This window comes from Leopardus geoffroyi, chromosome A3 (genome assembly GCF_018350155.1).
Source record: "Leopardus geoffroyi isolate Oge1 chromosome A3, O.geoffroyi_Oge1_pat1.0, whole genome shotgun sequence".
Lineage (NCBI taxonomy): Eukaryota > Metazoa > Chordata > Mammalia > Carnivora > Felidae > Leopardus > Leopardus geoffroyi.
The window spans coordinates 45,160,091-45,180,685 of NC_059336.1; the positions used below are offsets into that span (position 1 = coordinate 45,160,091).

Genomic DNA, 20,595 nt, shown 5'->3' on the forward strand with positions numbered 1-20,595 from the left:
TCATAGGCTGCAGAGGGCTCATGCATAGGTGTACAACCCTGGGGCTCTCTGAGCCTTTATTTCTGATTTTTGTATCCATGGAGTATTATTTTTGTGTCCATCCTATGTAGATAAAAGCCCATCGTACACAGTTGATCTTAGAATTTTCTATATGACAGGTGCCTCGATTCTCTTTAAGTGACTAGGATATTGAATTACTTTTGTATTATTTACAAGTTACCTCTTTTAATATCAATGTGGAGTTTTATTTTTGGCAAAGCATTTGAAAATGGATTTCTTGGCTATTCTCTCCTATAATCTTTTTTATTTTTTTTCAAACAAGTATCACTCAGGACTCTCTTTACAGAGAAAAGCTCCCCTCTGTTAGCAGCACTCCTTTGGCAGGTTAAGTAGGGAGATGGGTTCTGGAATGCAGTGGGGTGTGCTAGTAGGCTCTTTCAGCAGAGGTCCTGAGTGCTGAGAGGCAGGGAGCCAGCCAGTGGCGGTTTCCAGGTGGTGGTGGGACATGCGGGCCGCATGTGAAGTCTCTCCAGAGTAGATTGTGCTGAGGGCTTACTGTCTACCAGAGTGTACCTTGTATCACTACATTGTACCCTCCCTGCTGTCCTTGTCCCTGCCTGCTTAGTAGATGAGAATCCAAGGCTTAGTATTGAAGTGACTGGGCAGGTGTCTCAGTCAGTTAGGGCTGTGGTCTCACTCTCCACATGAGTCCCCTCAGGCCACACATTGCTCACCTGGAAAACGGGCTTAGCAGTGGCACCTCTCGGTGCTGTGTGTACATGTGTCATACTGGATGAGGTCCCAGAATATGGTACGGAACCTATTATGTGTCGCCTATCACTGTTGCACCTGTGCTGCAGTCTACAGGGTATGCAAATGTCCAAAAGTTCAACAAAGCCAGTCTCTGGTTAAAGTGCTAAAGACAGATTTTAATGAATAGTAACTATTATATAGGGAAAAGCATACGGTGTGAACTGAAACTCAACTTTGGTTTGTGCAGAGGTGACTGGACCTATTAAAGAGAAAATTAGAGAATTGAGAGGGGGTGAGGGGAGTCTCAGTAGAGTCAAGGAAGTGAAAAATGACAAGAAGTAGGAAGTGGGTTTGTTCCTTGTGAAACCCATCTGAGTTTGCTAGTTGGAGCTTATTGAAGTTAGGCTCCTACCCTTCCACAGAGACTGAGAGACAGGGGCTCTACCTTTAGGTGTTGGCTAGAACAAACAGGAAATTCTTCTGGCAGCCTTCCTTTCTCAGAAAGGCACTTCAAGGGGGACTGGGGTCATCCTAGGGATGTGGCCTTGGGCTATGAGAAACTATGTCGGTGTTTGTTCAAGTCTTTGCAAGCCAAGGTTGAAGTCTAGTTGAAAAGAAGGTTCAGAGTATCTTGGCTAACCTTTGTCATGGAGAAGCACAGAACTCCCTCTCTGTCCCCAAAGAGCATAATCCTTGGTTGGAAATATGCCCTGCTTTGACATTAACATCAAAAGTGGACAATAGATATCCAGTTTTGATCCTGTCATTAGTTCCTGGGAAAGGAGGCTGGGATGATGAGCCACTGGAGGGTATGGGGTGGAAGGATGCTGGAATTTGGAATAAGTGAGTGGGTCACAGTGCTGGATAGGGACAGAGGCAGAAGGAGGGAAGATGGTGAGGTCCCCTTCTAAGGAGAATGAGTAGATCACCTTGTGTGTCATTGTTGGTGATGATTATGAAAAGAGGCCTTAAAGATGAGGCTAAAGGGCTCTGACCTCATTCCAGAAACAGCGGGGGCTAGCAAAAGTTTTTGAGTAAGGGAGTGAGGTGAAGAAACCAGGGTTTTAAACAGATTAGTGATAGTGGATGGAATGGGACAATAGGCAACTAGCACAGCTATTCAGGCTTCTATAGTGATAACCTCTTCCATTTCATGCATTGATTATAAATATTCTTCGCTTGTCCTTATGGACCCTTCCTACCTAAGTTGTAGTAATGTTAATAATAATAGCACATCACACGCTATTATCTCAACATTAAATTTACTGTCTTTATGACAGATGAGAAAACTATGGGATGAGGGTTTGAGTGATATGCCCGAGGTCACAGTTATTAAATCCAGATTTAGGCATTCTGGCTTCCAGCCCAGACTTTGACCACTACACTGTATCATTTATCCTCCAATATTTTCAGAAGAGCACCATGAGCCTTCAATGCATTTATTATGGAGCTTTGGTACACCCAATCACACCCAGCCACTGGTAGCTCTCGAAGTGATTGTGGACACACAAAAATAGATGGGCAAGTAGTCAAAGACTACTTAAAAATTTTAGTGCAGAGCTGAAACAGCTTGTGAATTGGCTATGGTGTGATAGTACAGTCAAGTCCATCCTAAAAACACAGTTGGTGTTTGTTTCTGGATCCATGTCATGAATATATTTTAAGTGTATTTGTTTATTTAGTTAGTCATTATTTTAATAATTCCAACATAATGAACACACAGTGTTATATTAGTTTCAGGTGTATAATGTAGTGACTCAACAGTTCTGTACATTTCTCAGTTCTGGCTCCATGTTTTAGACTCCCTACTAGAGAGTCTCTCTGATGTGCTGGCATGTGGAATGAGACAGTTGGTTGGTGATGACATCATACCCAGGTTGACAGTATAATAAGCAAATATCCTGGTTGTCTGGATAAGGACCCTCTGCTGTCTCTCCTTCCAGAGAGTGCTGACAGGTTAAGAATAAGAGTCAACCTGGGGAGTTATGTTTAATCCCTGATGGTTGTCGTCTTCTCTTTGTTTTTTCCTTCCTGTATCGTGGTCTGTTAGCTAGCTTTCCCCTTACTTCTGAGTTTTATATAGCAGAGATGAAGTTTTTCAAGTGTGTATTTCTCCCATCAAGATGTTTATTACTGATGAAAAAACAACATTCCAACAGATGAGGCTCACCAGAAGTAAAGCTTTCATCATTGGAACAAAGTGGGGATTTTCATCCAGAGTGCATGGAGCTGTCCAGTTTAAAGCGTTTAGACGTGGGGAGTGGAGCTGTTGCAGGATTGGGGGAATCCAATCCGGGAGTTGGGGCAGGGCTGGGTGGATGACCCATGGTGTCGACCCCTGTCCCTTGAGCCAAAGTCTCCTCTCACCTGTTTAGCTCGTGCTCATGCTTCTTGCTGCCCACTTTCAAAAGGAATGTCGAAGTAAAGGGAAATTTTTGAAGTGCATTGGTGACTTAGTGTAGTATGTGATGGCAGAGTCTAAGCTGACCTGAGTTTATAACATGGCTCTGTTGCCAACTATTGCTGTCATTTCAGGCAAAGCATTTCATCCTCCCTTTGAGCCTTGCTCTCCACCATCTATAGAGTGAAGATGGCAATCCCTACCTTCTGGGATAGTTATGAGAAGTATACCAACGGAGATAATCTGGATAAAGCCCTGAGCTTTATACACATACAGATCACTCATATGAACCTACTGTTAATGTCAAAGAGAACATATTAAAAGATCAAATAGGATGATGAAGATGGCACAGTAATGAAGTAAAGGGGAGAAGAGAGAAAATTTAGTAGCCAAATCAGATATAGCACAGAAAAACAACAACAACAAAAAAACCCAACTGTGGAACATTTTAATAAGAAAAGTACCAGGAAAAAAAAGTATAAGAACATCCTAGGCAGGTAAAATAGAGTACTAAATATAACCAATAATGTACTAAAAAGAATAAAAGAATGTTAGATAATGTCAGAAAAATGGAGTCTAAGAGCCAGCATCACTGTGCAACCATAAACCTGGTTCTTGGTTTTCCCTCTCCTCCCATGCTGGTTGTCAAGATCACTGTGTAGGGTCCTGACAAGGGAAGTCTGAGGTGAATGTTTCCAAGGTGGTGAGCAGAGCTTCATTATTTTTAAAAATATTTTTTAACGTTTATTTATTTTTGAGAGAGAGACAGAGAGACAGAGTGTGAGCTGGGGAGGGGCAGAGAAAGGGAGAGACAGAATCCAAAGCAGGTTCCAGGCTCTGAGCTGTCAGCACAGAGCCCGATGCGGGGCTCGAACTCATGAGCTGTGAGATCGTGACCTGCACCAAAGTCAGACGCTTAACCCACTGAGCCACCCAGGTGCCCCAGAGCTTCATTATTTTTAAAGTAGCATTTCCTTCTTTATGGGAAATGTAGTGATGTGTCAGGAGTAAAGGGTAGACTTCTGGTCCAAGATGGCAACATAGGAAGAACCTGAACTCACCTCCTCCATGGACACACCAAGTCAATTGCTGTTTTGGAGCAATTCCTCTTGAAAAACTGAGGACTGACTGAACAGCTTCTGAACAGCATAACAGAGGACAGAGTGACCGCATAAAGAATGGCAAGAGAGGCAGAGACCCAGGAATGAAGGGAACCCCCACCCTGGATGCTGTGTACTGCAGTGGTCAGGGATATTACCTAGGGACCATGTGCAGACTCATCTGCTGTGGGGCACTGAAAAAAAGCCTCGATTTAAAAGGGCAACTAGAGGGGGGTGCCTGGGTGGCTCAGTTGGTTGAGCATCCGAATTCAGCTCAGGTCATAATCTCGTGGTCTATGGGTTCAAGCCCCATGTCAGGCTCTGTGCTGACAGCTCAGAGCCTGGAACCTGCTTCGGATTCTGTGTCTCCCTCTTTCTGCCCCTCCCCCACTTGAGTCTCTCTCTCTCTCAAAAATAAACATTAAAAAAAAATTTTTTTAAGGGCAACTAGAATATAAAGGAACCAGCCCTAGAACCCTGCCAAATGGCGGGGGAGCTGCTGGAACTTCCTCTGTGTCAGAAGGGCTGGTGAGTACCATGGTTTCTGTTCCCCATTGATAAGCGTAAAGGGTACCATGGGTCCATGTTGGGTAAATGCATAAACAAGGTTAAATATTCATATTTATTCTAGTACTTCTCAGTCTCTAATATATAACTGTGACACTCCAGAGGGCACCTATACTAGGAAATTGTCTTTAGACAGTTGAATTCTTTTGGGAGGAAGAAGGGGATGCTAGGGACAATGTCATAGAAGTAGTGTCCTTTGGAACACATTTAGGAAATGCTGTTCCTAGCTTTTTGTCGTTTGTCTCAGAACAAATGATGCCCCACATTCCATACCCAACTATGCTGAGTGTGTTCCCTCTGACTGGAATTTTCCACCCTCAGGTCTCTTGACATAGCTCTCTTCCCTTTTCTTTATCCAGGTCTCAGCTCAGATATCCCTCCTTGGAGAGGTCTTCCCTGACCACTTGACCTTGTCACTCTCCCTCCCAGAGCACTTACCACTGTTTGAAATCTTTGAAGTGTTGTATTTGCTATAGTTTCATTCTGTTTCTCCTGTAAGAATGCAAGTTCATGTCATGAGCATGTTGCTGTGTCCCTGGCATTTAGAACACGGTCTGGCACATAGTAGGTGCTCCGCTGAAGGAAGGAACACTGAAATTAATTAAGCCTTTGCATTAAACAGGGTAGAAGATCATGATGATCTCATGCCGATATTTTTGCGCCATGACACCATTCTGAAGGAAACTTACGGCGAGTACTTCCTGGCTGAACTAATCGAGGCCCAAGATGAAGAGAATCATGCTGTTGTGTGTGAGGTTGGTGATTTATCTGCCTGGGTTACGCTTAGTAAGAGAAATGAGAGAAATAAGCACATTGCTTCTGGTTTTGCCCCACACCCCTACAGCTGCCATCCCCTCCCTGCTTCCAAGGCCAGGCTCGCTTCTGAGCTGTGACATCACCCTCCTTCCCAGTGTGACCTAGCTTTAGTTTTAGGTTTTTGTGAGATGCTTCCAGATGCCAGGCTGCTGTGGGTTCTTTGCCCTGCTTCTGAAGGTAGAGATGGGAGTTAGGGTGAAAGGGAGAGATTCTTGAGGGTGTCTGAGGGGGATTTCTGAGACCCCAAGATCCCAGAGGCCAGAGATCACAGACCAGCATCCTGCTGACACATGGATTTTGTTTGACTTGGAAAGTAATATTTTTTTTAACTTTTTGTTTTAGCAAAATTTCACACTTACAGAAAACTTGTAAGCACCCAAGTTCCCTAAATGGTAACATTTTACCACATTTGTTTTATCATTCTCTTTGCTTGCTTTTTCTATGTATTTCTGTCTTTTAATATATAAACATATATTTATATTACTTATGTTATATTATAAATATAATTATATAAAAATATAAATATTATACATATATATTATTTAAGAACTCTTTACATTTATGTTTTTCTGAAACTTTTAAAAATAAGTTGTGGATGTAATGCCCCTTTACCACTAAATACTTTTGTGGTTATTTCCTAAAAACAAGAATGTTCTCTTATGTAACTATAGTACAGAGGTCAGGATTGAACATGATTCCTGCACTCCTATTATCTAATCTACAGACCTTATTCAGATTTTACGGACAGTCCTTTAGAGCAGAAGTAAATCCACATCATTTTTTGCATTCAGGTGTCCCGTGTCTTCGGTCTCTTGTAATCTGGAACTCTCTAGTTTGCCTTTGTTTTTCATGACAGTGACAGTTTTGAAGAGCACACATCAGTTATTTTGTGCAACATCTCTCAATTTGGATTTGTCCAGTGTTTTCTCATGATTTGATTTAGGTTGTAGATGAGTAAGTTTTGTTTTATTAGTGGCTAGCATTTACAAATTAAGAAAGTGTACATAACAGTTGGAATTTCTAGCTTCTCTAGAAAAATCAGAAGGCCTGCTGTTGGGCCTGCTCTTCTGCAGGTCCCCAGTGAGATGGAGCTTTGAAGCAGCTTTGGAGCAGCTGCTGTAGACAACACAGGTGTCCTCGAGCCCACCATTGTACCAGCCTGGCCCTGTGAGCACGTCAGTGGTGACCACTGATTCAGAACATGCTCCACAAATTCCATAGCATCCATCCTGGAAGGCTTTACTGAGACGGGAGGTAGGAATGGGAGTAAAGGAAGATGGAACCCACCCCCTGTGGTTTGCCAGCTGTAGACCCTAAATTCTACACCCAACAGAAGTGAGGAGAAGAGACACAGAAGAGAGCTGGCAAGCTAGCTAGCTTTAGCACATCTCAGCTCAAAGCGGAGAGCAGGCTGACCTGGTGCCCGGGGCAGCTGCCGTGAGCAACCCTGCACCTTGTGAGATTGTCCCTCATCCTTGCCCTACAGCTGGAGGCATTCGTGGAGGGACACTCTGCCCTTACAGAAATTTAGCTAGTTGTGGCTTCCTTCTCTGAATCTGCCCCCACAAGATTTGATAATTAGGATTCAAATCCTAGTTTTCATAGCGAAACATTAAGTGTATTGAGGTATCTTTAGGCCTTCATGTTGGTGCGAGCCTGTTGAAAATAGGCCTTCCTGAAAAATATTGAAACATTTAGGCCTTCCTAAAGCCAAAAATATTGTGATAGCTTTCTACCTCATGCCACTCCATCTGAAGCTTTGGACATTCTTAGGAGTTGAAAGTGCTGAAATTGGGATATTCATGGGGTCTGCTCTGTGCTATGGAGAAATTGACACAACAAAATTGGGACTCTTAGTGCCTCAGGGTAATTAGGGAGTGTGTGGTGGCTGTTCAGCTTTAGGAAGGATAGAGTCATAACCAATGGTAGCCGCTATATGTGTGTATAAGAAATGTGAGGAAAGTATTCTAAAGAAGTAAGTACTCAAGCTTGAGCATGCATTGAAATAACTCTTGGGGTGATTAGGATTACTGGGACCCACGCTCAGCATGATCTAGTAGGTTCGGGAAGGGCCTGGGAATGTGTACATCTCACTAGTTCATGGGTGATATTTATGCTGCCGGTTTAGGGACAATGTTTGGGAAGTCTGTTTTAAAGGAATGGAAAACTCCCCTGCAAATGTCTCATTATTGACTTGTGTACAGGGATCTCACAAGGTCAGGCTTCTGTTGCTAGTTTTAGGAATCAAGAAAAGAAAGCAATTCAAATGTGAGCTAAAATGTTCCCTTTGTATCGCATGAGAAATCTAGAGGACAATTTTTGTAAAGGCCTGTAAACGTGGTTTATGTAAGCTTGGACTGAAGATTGCTTTTGACAACGAGATAATCTTAGTTTGAATGAATTTTTGTGTTCTCTTTTGCATACCATAATTAGCAGGCATGAATAAAACCCTTTCATGTCCAGCTCTGTAACTGAATATTTCATTCATAGAATCCCAACGTTCAGGCAAAGATGACAACAAATTAGCTTTTTTTTCAAGTGGCCAGTTTATGGAAAAGCATTCGAAGGTGAGAATTTAGCAGTTTTACTTCTAAGATGATCGTTGAGGGATTCTTCATACATTAATTTCTCTATTTGACAAAACTTAAGAGCTATTTAAAGAATATTACTTTTCTTGGAAAACTTGGAATCAAAAATTCTTTTATTCTGATAACATGATCTGTTGGAGCTTGTTTCTACATCAGTAGTTCTCAAGCTCAGTTTGTATGAAAATCACCTGATCAGAATCAGGTGATCCTGATGGGGATGCTTTTAGACTGTCCACATGGCAATAAACTTATATCCAGAATATATAAAGAACTCGTATGGCAATAAAGAGACAAATAATCCAAATAAAATGTGGGCAAAGGATTTGAATAGCCATTTCTCCAACAAAGATATACAAATGACCAATAAGCTCATGAAATGACACTCAGTCATTAGGAAACTACAAATCAAAACCACAATGAGATACCGTTTCACACTTGCTGGGATGGTTATAATAAAAGAGAAGGACAATAACAAGTGTTGGTGAGGATGTGGAGAAGGTGCCATCTCATACATTGCTGGTGGCATTATAAAATAGTGTAGCCACTTTGGAAAATAATCTGGCATTTTATCAAAAAGTTAAACATAGAATTACCATTTGACCCAGCAGTTCCACTCCTAGAACTGAAAATACATGTCCACACAAAAACATGTACATGAACATTCATAGCAGCATTATGCATAATAACCAAAAAAGTGGAAACAACCCAAATGTCCATTTGCTTGTTGATGAATGAATAAACAGACAAAAGGTGGTACAGCCATACAATGGAATATTATTAGGAAATCAAAGGGAATGAAGTACTGATGCATGCTATAACATGTTTGAACCTTGAAAACATTACACTAGGTGAAAGCAGCCAGACATCAAAGAGCACTATTATATGATTACATTTATATGAAAGCCTAGAATAAGCAAGTCCCTAGAGACAGAAACTAGATTAGTGGCTGGAGAAAGAGGTAGATGGGGAATAACTAATGAAGGGTATGGGTTTTTTTGCAGGGGTACAGGAGATGAAAATGTTTTGGAATTAGTGGGTGAAGGTGTGCACATTTGTGAATATACTAAAAGCTACCAAATATATATACTCATTTAAGGTTTATTTTTATGGTAGGTGAATTATATCTCAATTAAAAATCCTGATGCTACCATGTACTTAGACAAAGTAGACCAATCTTTTGGGGTCTTTCTAAAAAGCTCCCCATGTGGTTCCAGTGTGCAGTCAAGGTGGTGAAACATTTATCTACATGATGGAAAACAGGATGACCTTTGAGAGATAAAGGCATTAGTTTTTTAAGGTGAGAATGGGCCCTAAAGTTAGATTCTGAGGTAGTAGTCCCTAATATTTATTTCTTCCCCATTGAAAAGGTTTTTTTTTTTTTTTTTCCATTTTTAGTTTTTTGCATTTTCCTTTAAGAACTTGCTTTTGTATATTTTCATTCAACCTATAGCTTCAGGCTAATGGAAAAAGGAAGAGTCAGGGAATATTTGGGCACAGCAGCACCATTTTGAAAACTACGTCTTTACATGATGAGAACAAACTACTGAGAAGTAATGATTCACGCAGACCCCAGCCAGGTCTTTGAATGACCAAAATGGACAAACCCAGTTTAGTCAGGGCTTTGTTTTTTGGAGGTTTTTATTTATTTGTTCCAGCTTTATTGAGATATAATTGACATATACCACTGTGTAAGTTTAAGATGTATACCATTTTGGGGCACCTGGGTGGCTTAGTCAGTTAAGCATCCGACTTCAGCTCAGGTCATGATCTCACAGTTCATGAATTAGAACCCCATATCAGGCTCTCTGCTGTCAGCACAGAGCCCGCTTTGGATCTTCCGTCCCCCCCACCCTCCCGCCCCACTCTCTCTGCCCCTCCGTGGCATGTGTGTGTGACCTCTCTCTCTCAAAAATAAATAAACATTTAAAAAAAAAAAGATGTACACCATGTCCAGTTGATACACTTATATACTGCAAAACAGTTGCCACCATAGCATTAGCTAACACCTCCTTATTGTCACATAATTACCAGTACTTTCTTGTGGTGAAAATGTTTAAGATCCACTCTTTTAGCAACTTTCAAGTATATAATACAATATTGTTAATTATAATCACCATGCTGTCCATTAGATCCCTAGAACTTATTTATCTTATAACTGGAAATTTTGTGCCCTTTGACCGACTTCTTTCCATTTCACTTACCACCTAACCCCTGGTAACCACAGTTCTACCGTTTTTATGTGTTCTCCTTTTTTAGATTCCATATTTTTTTTAATGTTTATTTATTTTTGAGACAGAGAGAGACAGAACATGAACAGGGGAGGGGCAGAGAGAGAGGGAGACACAGAATCTGAAACAGGCTCCAGGCTCTGAACTGTCCACACAGAGCCCGACGTGGGGCTCGAACTCACGGACCGTGAGATCATGACCTGAGCTGAAGTCGGACACTTAACCGACCAAGCCACCCAGGCGCCCCTAGATTCCATATTAAGTGATATCGTGTAATATTTGCCTTTCTCTGACTTGGCTTAGCATAATACCTTCACGGTCCACCCATGTTGTTGCAAATGGCAGGGTTTCCTACTTTTTTTGTGGCCAAATAATATTCCATTGTATGCATATATACTACATTTTAAAATTCATTCATCTGTTGAAGGAAACTTAAGTTGTTTCCATATTTTGGCTATTGTGAATAATGCTACAATGAACATGGGAGTGCAGATATCTGTTCAAGATCCTGTTTTTGTTTCCTTTGGATATACCCCCAAAAGTGGGATTGCTAGGTCATATGGCAATTCTATTTTTACTTTTTTGAGAAACCTGCATACTGTTTTCCATACTGGCTGTAGCAATTTACATTACCACCAACAGTGCATGGGGATTACATTTTTTTTAAAAGATTTTGTTTTTAAGTGACCTCTGCACCCAACGTAGGGCTTGAGCTCACAACCCTTGAGATCAAGTCACATACTCTACCTACTGAGCCAGCCAGGTGGTCCAGGAGGGTTACTTTTTCTCCACATTCTTGCCAACGCCTGCTATCTCTTGTCTTTTTGATGATAGCCTTCCTAATAGGTGTAAGGGGTATCTCATTGTGGTTTTGACTTTCATCTCCTGATGATTAGTGAGGTTGAGCCTCTTTTCATGTACCTGTTGGCCATTTGTATGTATTCTTTGGAATAAATGTCTATTTAGGTTCTCTGTCCATTTTTAAATTGGGTCATTTTTCCCCTGTTGAGTTGTATGAGTTCTTTATGTATTTTGGATATTAACCCCTTATCTGATATTCCAGTATATGATTTAAAATACTTTCTCCCAGGGGTGCCTGGGTGGCTCAGTCGGTGAAGCCTCCGACTTCGGCTCAGGTCATGATCTCACGGTCCGTGAGTTCCAGCCCCGCGTCACGCTCTGTGCTGACAGCTCAGAGCCTGGAGCCTGCTTCGGATTCTGTGTCTCCCTTTCTCTCTGACCCTGCCCCGTTCATGCTCTGTCTCTGTCTCAAAAATAAATAAACATTAAAAAAAATAAAAATAAAATAAAATAAAATACTTTCTCCCATTGTGTAGATCACCTTTTTATTGTGTTGATTGTTCCTTTTGCTGTGCATAAGCTTTTTAGTTTGGTATAGTCTTTCTTAATAATTTTTGTTTTTATTGCTTATTAATATTTGTTTTTATTAGTGATTTTGATGTCATATCCAAAAAATTGTTGCCAAGAACAGTGTCAAGGAGCTTCTTCCCTATGTTTTCTTCTAGGAGTTATACAGTTTCAGGTGTTATGTTTAAGTATTTGATACATTGGGAGTGGTCTGAGATAGGGGTCCAATTTCACTCTTCTGCATGTAGATACCAGTGTTCCCAACAGTGTTTGTTGAAGAGACAATCATTTCTGCATTGAGTACTCTTGGCTCCCTTATTAAATATTAGTTGCCTGTATATGCAGGTGTTTATTTCTGGGCTCTTGATTCTGTTCCACTTGCTTTTGTGTCTGTTTTTATCCTGGTATCATACTGTTTTGATTATTACAGCTTTGTAATATGATTTGAAATCAGAAAGTGTGATGCCTCCAGCTTTGTTCTTCTTTCTCAGGATTGCTCTGGCTATTTGGTGTCTTTTGTGGTTCAATATACGTTTTAGGACTGTTTGTTCTACTTCTGTGAAAAGTGCCATTGGAATTTTGATAGGGATTGCACTGAATCTAGAGATGGCTTTGGGTAGTATGGACATTTTAACAACATTAATTCTAATACTATTGCAAATGGGTTTATTTTCTTTCTTTTTCAGGTATATTATTGTTAGTGTATAGAAATGCAACTGATTTCTGTACATTGGTTTTGTATCCTGCAACTTTCCTGCATTTGTTTATCAGTTCTAACGGTTTTTTTGGTGGAGTCTTTAGGATTTTCTCTATATAAGATCATATCATTTTCAAACAGATGGTTTTACTACTTCCTTTCTAATTTACATGCCTTTTATTTCTTTTTCTTGCTTGATTTCTCTGGCAAGGACTTCCAGTTTTATGTTGAATAGGAGTGGCACCCTTGTCCTGTGCCTGATCTTCAAGGAAAAGCTTTTAACCATTCACTGTTGAGTATGATATTAGTTATGGGCTTGTCATAAATGGCCTTTATTTAATTGAAACATTTTTCTACTGTATTCTATTTATTGAGCATTCTTATCATGAAAGGGTGTGATATTTTGTCAGATGCTTTCTCTGCATCTATTGAGATGATCATATGATTTTTATTTTTCTATTAGTGTGGTGTATCACAATTACTGATTTGTGTATGTTGAACCATCCTTGCCTCACAGGAATAAGTCCTGCTTGATCATAGTGTATGTTCCTTTTAATGTGCTGTTGAATCCAGTTTCCTAATATTTTGTTGAGAATTTCCTATCTGTATTCATCAGGGATATTGGTCTATAGTTTTGTTTTCTTGTAATGTCCTTACCTGGCTATGGTATAAGGGTAATTCTTGGTTCATAAAATCGTTTGGGAGTATTCCCTCATCTTAATTTTTTGGAAAAGTTTGAGAAGGATCAGTGTCAATTCTTCTTTAAATATTTGGTAGAATTTACCAGTGAAACCATTTGGTCTGGGGCTTTTCTTTGTCAGGAGGTTTTTGATTGCTGATTCAATCTCTTGTTATTGGTCTGTTCATATTTTCTATTTCTTCATGATTCAGTCTAGGTAAGTTGTATGTTTCTAAGAATTTATCCATTTATTCTAGGTTGTCCAATTTGTTGCCACACAATTGTTCATAGTAATCCTTATGATCCTTTGTATTTCTTTGTTACCAGTTGTAATGTCTCCTGTTTCATTTGTTTTCCTTAATGTTTGTTTGTTTATTTATTTATTTATAGAGAGAGAGTGCACATGTGCACACAGGTGGAAAGGGGGCAGGAAGAGAGGGAGAGAAAGAGAGAATCCCAAGCAGGATCCACACTGTCAGTGCAGAGTCTGATGTGGGGCTCAAACCCATGAACTGTGAGATCATGAGCTGAGCTGAAATCAAGAGTAGGACACTTAACAAACTGAGCCACCTACGTGCCCCTCATTTCTGACTTTGAGTCCTCTTTTTTTTTCTTAGTCTAGCTGAAGGTTTGTCAATTTTGTTTAACTTTTCAAAAATCAACTCTTAGTTTCATTGAAATTTTCTACTGTTTTGTAGCCTATTTCATTTATTTCTGCTCTGATCTTTGTATTTCCTACCTTCTACTAACTTTGGACTTAATTTGATCTCCTTTTCCAAGTTCCTTGAGGTATAAATTTAATTGTTTATTTGCAATCTTTTTTTCTTGATATAGCCATTTATTGCTATAAATCTACCTCCTAGAATGGCTTTTTCAACATCCGATAGGTTTTGGTATATTGTCTTTCCATTTTTGTTTGTTTGAAGTTATTTTTTATTTCCTTTTTAACTTGTTCTTTGGAACAACTACATGGTTGTTCAGGAATGTTTCGTTTTGTTTTTTTACTTCTACTTATTTGTGAATTGTCCAAAATGCTACGGACTTTTAGTTTTATAACATGTGGTCAGAAAAGATACTTGGTATGATTTCAGTCTTCTTAAATGTGCTAAGACTTGTTTTGTGAACTAACTTATGATCATCAATCCTGAAGAATGTTCTGTGTGCGCTGGAGAAGAATGTATATTCTGCTGCTGTTGGATGGCATGTTCTGTGCATGTCTGTTAGGTCCATTGGGCTAAAGTATTGTTTAAGTCCAACATTTCCTTGTAGATTTTCTGTCCGGATGTTCCATCCATTTTTGAAAGTGGGGGTGTTGAAGTCCCCTACTGTTATTTTTGTCACCTGTTTTCCCCTTCTTATCTTTTAGTATTCGCGTAATATGTTTAGGTGGTCTGATGTTGAATTTTTATATATGTATGGTTGTTATATCTTCTTGATAAATTGACCCCTTTATCATTTATATAATGACCTTCTTGGTCTCTTGTTACTCTTTTTTGGCATAAAGTCTTTTTGTCTGGTGTAAGTATAGCTACCCCTGGTCTCTCTTGGTTTCCACTTGCATGGAATATCTTTTTCCTTCTTTTCACTTTGCGCCTGCATGTTTTCTTAAAGCTGAAGTGAGTCTCTTTTAGGCAGCACGTAGTTGAGTCTTCCTTATTCATTCAACCACTTTATGTCTTTTGATTGGAGACTACAATTCATTTATATTTCGAGTAATTATTGATAGCTTAAGGACTTACTGATGCATCTTCTTGACTATTTTCTGGCTTTTTTTTTTTTTTTTTTTGTAGTATCCTTGTTCCTTTCTTTCTCTCTTGCTGTCTTCCTTTATAAGTTGATGAATTTTTGTAGTGATACACTTAGATTCCCTTTTGTTTGTCTTTTGTGAATCTACCATAGGTTTTTGCTTTGTGGTTACCATGAGACTTACCTAAAATGCCTCCTGGCTCTAGCAGTATATTTTACATTATTAACAACTTAACTTTGATCATATGTAACACTTTACCCTTTAACTCCCCCACTTTATGTTTTTGATATCACAGCTTACCTCTTTTTACATTGTGTACTCATTTTTTTTTAATTGAAGTATAGTTGACACACGTTACATTAGCTTCAGGTGTGCAACATAATGATTAGACAAGTCTGTATGTTATGCTATGGTGACAGCAAGTGTAGTTATCATCTGTCACCATACTATGCTATCATAATACCATTGACTATATATTCCCTGGCTGTACCTTTTATCCCTATGTCTAAATCATTCCATAACTGGAAGCCTGTACCTCCCACTCCCCTTCACCCATTTTGTTCATTACCCCCACTCTGGCAACCATCAGTTTGTTGTCTGTATTTATGGGTCTGTTTTTGCTTTTTGTTTGTTTATTCATTTATCTTGTTTTTTAGATTCCACATTTAAGTGAAATTGTACAGTATTTATCTTTGTCTGTCTGACTTATTTCACTTAGCATAATATAATCTCTAGTTTCATCCATGTCACAAATGGCAAGATCTCATTCTTTTTTATGGTGGAGTAATATTCCATTGTATATATATACCATATATTCTTTATCCATTTGTCTATTGATGGACACTCAGGTTTCTTCCATACCTTGGCTGTTATAAATAATGCTGTAATAAACGTAGTGATGCATACATCTTTTTGAATTAGTGTTTTCATTTTCTTTGGGTAAATGCCCAGGAGTGGAATTACTGGATCATATGGTATTTCTGTTTTTCATTTTTTGAGGAACCTCCATACTGTTTTCCTTGGTGGCTGTACCAATCTGCACTTCTGTCAACAGTGCACGAGGGCTCCTTTTTCTCCACATCCTCACTGACACTTGTTATTTCTTCTTTTTTTTTAATTTTAATTTTTTATTTTTTTTAATTTACATCCAAATTAGCATATGGTGCAACAATGATTTCAGGAGTAGATTCCTTAGTGCCCCTTACCCATTTAGCCCATCCTCCCTCCCGCAACCCCTCCAGTAACCCTCAGTTTGTTCTCCATATTTATGAGTCTCTTCTGTTTTGTCCCCCTATTTTTACTTGTCTTTTTGATTCTAGCCATTCTGACAGGTATAAAGTGATAGTTCACTGTGGTTTTGATTTGCTGTTCCCTGATGACTAGTGAGGTTGGACATCTTTTCATGTGTCTGTTTGCCAGCTGTATGTGTGTATATTGTATATTCGTTAATAAATTATTAGAGCTATAGTTAGTTTTAATACTGTCTCCTTTAACCTTTTTACTGAAGTTAAATGGTTTACATTCCACTATATTATAGTATGAGTATTCTGAATTTGACAACATACTTACTTTTACCAGTGTGTTGTTTATTTCCATATGGTTTCATGCAACTAATTCGTGTTTGTTTCAGCTTTGAAGAACTCCTTTCAGTATTGTTATAAAGCAGGTCTAGTGGTGAACTCCCTCATGTTTTGTCCATCTGAATAAGTCTCCTTTTAGCCTTCATTTCTGAAGGACAGCTTTGAAGGTAAAGTATTCTGGTTGGCAGGTTTTTTTTCTTTCAGCACTTTTAATATATCATCTCCCTCTCCCCTGGCTGTAAGGCTTCTGCTAAGAAGTCCTCTGGTAGCTTTATGGGGGTTTCCTTGTAAGTTATAAGTTTTTATCTCTTGCTACATCTTTGTCTTTGATTTTTGAGAGGTTTATTATGGATATCCAAATCTTTACTCAAATTTGGCATGTTTTCAGCCATCACTTCTTAAAAAATCTTTCTGTCCCCTCTCACTCTTTCTCCTTCTAGAACTGAAGTGATTTGCCAATTGGTCCCTTTAATGATATCCTACAGATTATATAGGCTTTCCTTTTTTCTTTCATTCTTTTTTCTTTGTTTTTCTCTGAACTGATAATTTCAGAGATCCTGTCGTCAATCTCATGGGTTCTTTCCTCTCCTTCGCCAAGTCTGGTGCTGATGATCTCTGTTGCATATTGTTCTTTTCTTTGTTTCATTCTCCAGCTCTAGAGTTTGTTTGGTTCTTTTCTATGATTTCTGTCTCTTTGTTAAACTTCTTATTTTGTTTGTGTATCATTTTCCTGACTTCATTGAATTCTCTTTTTGTGTTTTGTTTTCTTTTTTTGCTGCTCTTTGAGTTTCCTTAAAACAGCTATTTTGAATTCTTTACCTGGTAAGTTAGAGACCTCCATGTCTTTGAGTTTGGTTCAGGGAAATTATTGTGATCCTTTGGTGATGTCACTTTCTTGATTTTCTCATGTTTCTTGGAGCTTCGCATTATTGTTTTCACATTTGAAGTAGTGGTTACCTCCTCCAGTGTTTGCTTTCTTCAGAGGAGACATACCTCTGTCAGCCCTGCTAGAGATCCTGAGGGGTTCTTAGATCTTCTATGGATACATCTGCTCCACCCATCTTGCTCCCTTTTGTGGCACATTTCTTAAGTTTGTACGCATTTTCTGGATCTTGCAAAGTACCAGGCTTGAGTGCTGACAGTCTTTCTTTTACTTTGCCAAAGGTAGCAGCTCAAGTTTGTCAACTCTCTCTGGCCACAGATATGACTGCTTTTCTGTGGTCCTCACCAGCCATCTGCTAATGTCTGCTCATGGTGCTGTCAGGAGCATGCACAGGAACTGGCCACAGGGTGGGATGACATGTGGGTGAGGCACAAGGGGAGCTGGGAGTGCTTGTGAGCCAGTTGAGGGGTTTTGCGGGAAGGGTGTTCCCAGAAGTTTGTGGGCAGGCTTCTTGATGGAATTCACAGTGCAGTTAGGAACCGTGTCACTTTATTGCCCTCCAAGAGTACTATTTGCTGCTCTCCCCAGCCTCTTTCTGCCCCCCAACCCACCCCAGTCATGGAGCTCCCGATTAAGTACTCTGGATGAGGTGAAAGAGAAATGAGCCCCTTTGGAAGCATCCCACATAGCTGGGGAGGCTGGGTGCTTACTCACACTTACTCCCTTTTTCTCACTGGATAAACCATGGGCCAAGGAAGATCTTTAATGCCCTTAAGCTGTGCCTCATTGGGGGATGGGTGACATGGGTAAGGTCAAACTGTTCCTCTTTTTCACTCCGGCACATCCAAACTCATACTTTTTTGCTTCAGTGGAGTCCTGGAACTTCTCTGGAAATTGTACTTTTACAAAGACTCTCTCCTCTGTAAGTGATTGTCTAAGTCCCTATTCTCCAAGGGCTTCTGGACCATGGCCAAGATGGGCTGGAGCCAGTTCGCAGTTCACAGGGTTCACAGTGAACACCAGGGTCTGTCTGCCTATTTCCTCATGCATAGTGGGCAAGACTCTTCCAGGTCCCTGGGGTATGGTGCTGGATCCCAGAGCTCCCTCAAAGGCCCTTTTGTTCATGGATGGATGCCAAGTGTTTGCTGTTGAGCTTGGGGACAAAAATGATGGACATCCTTATGCCACCATGATGGTGACATCACTCTGGAGAAGGCTTTTAATTCTTTGGTTTTAAGGTGCCAGTTTCAACCCAAATAATTTGTTTTGTTGTTGTTGTTGTTGTTGTTGTTGTTGTTGTTTTTAATATAATTTATTGTCAAGTTAGCTAAGATACAGTGTATACAGTGTGCTCTTGGCCTCGGGAGTAGATTCCCATGATTCATCACTTACATGCAACACCAGTGCTCATCCCAACAAGTGCCCTCCTCCATGCCCATCACCCACCCCGCACCTCCCTGTCAACCCTTAGTTTGTTCTCTGTATTTAAGAGTCTCTTATGATTTTTCTCCCTCTCTGTTTGAAACTATTTTTTCCCCCTTCCCTTCCCCTATGGTCTTCTGTTAAGCTTCTCAAGATCCACATATGAGTGAAAGCATATGGTATCTGTCTTTCTCTGCCTGACTTATTTCACTTAGCATAGCACTCTCCAGCTCCATCCACATTGCTGCAAATGGCCAGATTTCATTCTTTCTCATCGCCAAGTAGTATTCCACTGTATATATAAACCACATCTTCTTCATCCATTCATCAGTTGATGGACATTTGGGCTCTTTCCATACTTTGGCTCTTGTTGATTTGTGTTAGGGCTTGTGAAGAGCAGCTGCAGCAACTACCCCCACATTCTTTCCCTCTCTAGTCACATGTCACACATTTGCAGTGCATGTAAACATCAGAGCAAAGTTTCAGGCTGAAAACTGCAGTCCCAACCCCACAAGGATCCTTCGGTGTCTCTAAAGAGGCAAATGGAGTCCAGCCCAGTTTCTGAGAGGCCATGTTATATCAGACATCAGACACTTCATGTTCTGTGGAGATTAGACCATGGACCTCGATCTTTAAATGGAAGGGCAGAAGCAGGACTCTCACAAGGAGGAAGCCAGCCTAGGATCTGGGAGCACATCCCTAGTCTCTACTGAGCCATATCTGGTGTCTTAAGCTTTTCTGAGTTCAAGATTAGTGCTGTTACTCCCTGCCCACCTGCTTCCTGGACCCTTCTCCCAACCACCTGGACTTCCTTCTGCTGGCCCTGCAGGCAGTGGTATATGGGAACTAGTTCATTCTGGCTTACAAGAGCCAAGTGTTAAATCTTCAAGAACTTTTTAAACTGGTTGTTAAACACAGGCATTATTAAAAATTAAATTATATAAACTTGCAATGTAATAAGTTACACTAAAAAACAAAGTTAATAACTACTCAACACTCACCACTTCCTAATTATTTTATTATCTTTGGTCTTGAGATTACTTATGTCTAGGGTCTCTCTGGTAGAAATACTATATAATAGTGGCTACTGAGCATCTTTTCCCAACTTCCTGTTCAGTGACATCACATTGGTGGCTTAAAATTGGCCACAATGGAGGCGGGGGTTGGGTGGGGGGTGGTGCCTGGGTGGCTCAGTTGGTTAAGCATCCAGCTCTTGATTTCAGCTTAGGTCGTGATCTCACAGTTGAGAATTCGAGCTCCACATCAGGCTCTACAATGATAGTGTGGAGCCTGCTTGGGATTCTCTCTCTCTGCCCCTCCCCATCTCTCTCTCTCTCCCCCTCTCAAAAGAAAGAGAGAGAGAGGAAGGAAGGAAGGAAGGAAGGAAGGAAGGAGGGAGGGAGGGAGGGAGGGAGGGAAGGAAGGAAGGAAGGAAGGAAGGAAGGAAGGAAGGAAGGAAGGGAAAACATTTTAAAAATTGGCCACCATGGGAATATTTGCACCACAGAGATTGGCAAATGATAAATTGGGGCTTTTGCCCCCGATTGCTAATTGAGAATTTACGAGCAGCACAGCATGCTTGTGTGTGACTACAATTGACTAGAGTTAACAGAACAGAGTGCATCAAGTCTGTCCCTTTCCACACCAGCCCATGGTGGTTACAGGCCATGTGCATAGAATACCTGGGAGCTATGTTTGTGCCATGTAGGAAACTCTGGACTAAAGGTTTTTAACTGTGGAGCTTTCTTTGGCTTGATAGCTACTTT

The 20,595-nt window shown here is 40.3% G+C and overlaps 1 protein-coding gene across 4 annotated transcripts in view; it reads left to right on the forward strand.

The window, feature by feature from the left end:
- The window catches only part of CFAP61 (cilia and flagella associated protein 61), a 283,106-nt gene that overhangs the window by 31,090 nt on the left and 231,421 nt on the right, over window positions 1-20,595 (forward strand). For all 4 annotated transcript variants that reach the window (XM_045445447.1, XM_045445448.1, XM_045445449.1 and 1 more), the window contains exon 7: window positions 5,444-5,576. In XM_045445447.1, coding sequence (XP_045301403.1) covers window positions 5,444-5,576 — 133 coding nt within the window. The remainder of the gene's footprint in view (window positions 1-5,443; window positions 5,577-20,595) is intronic.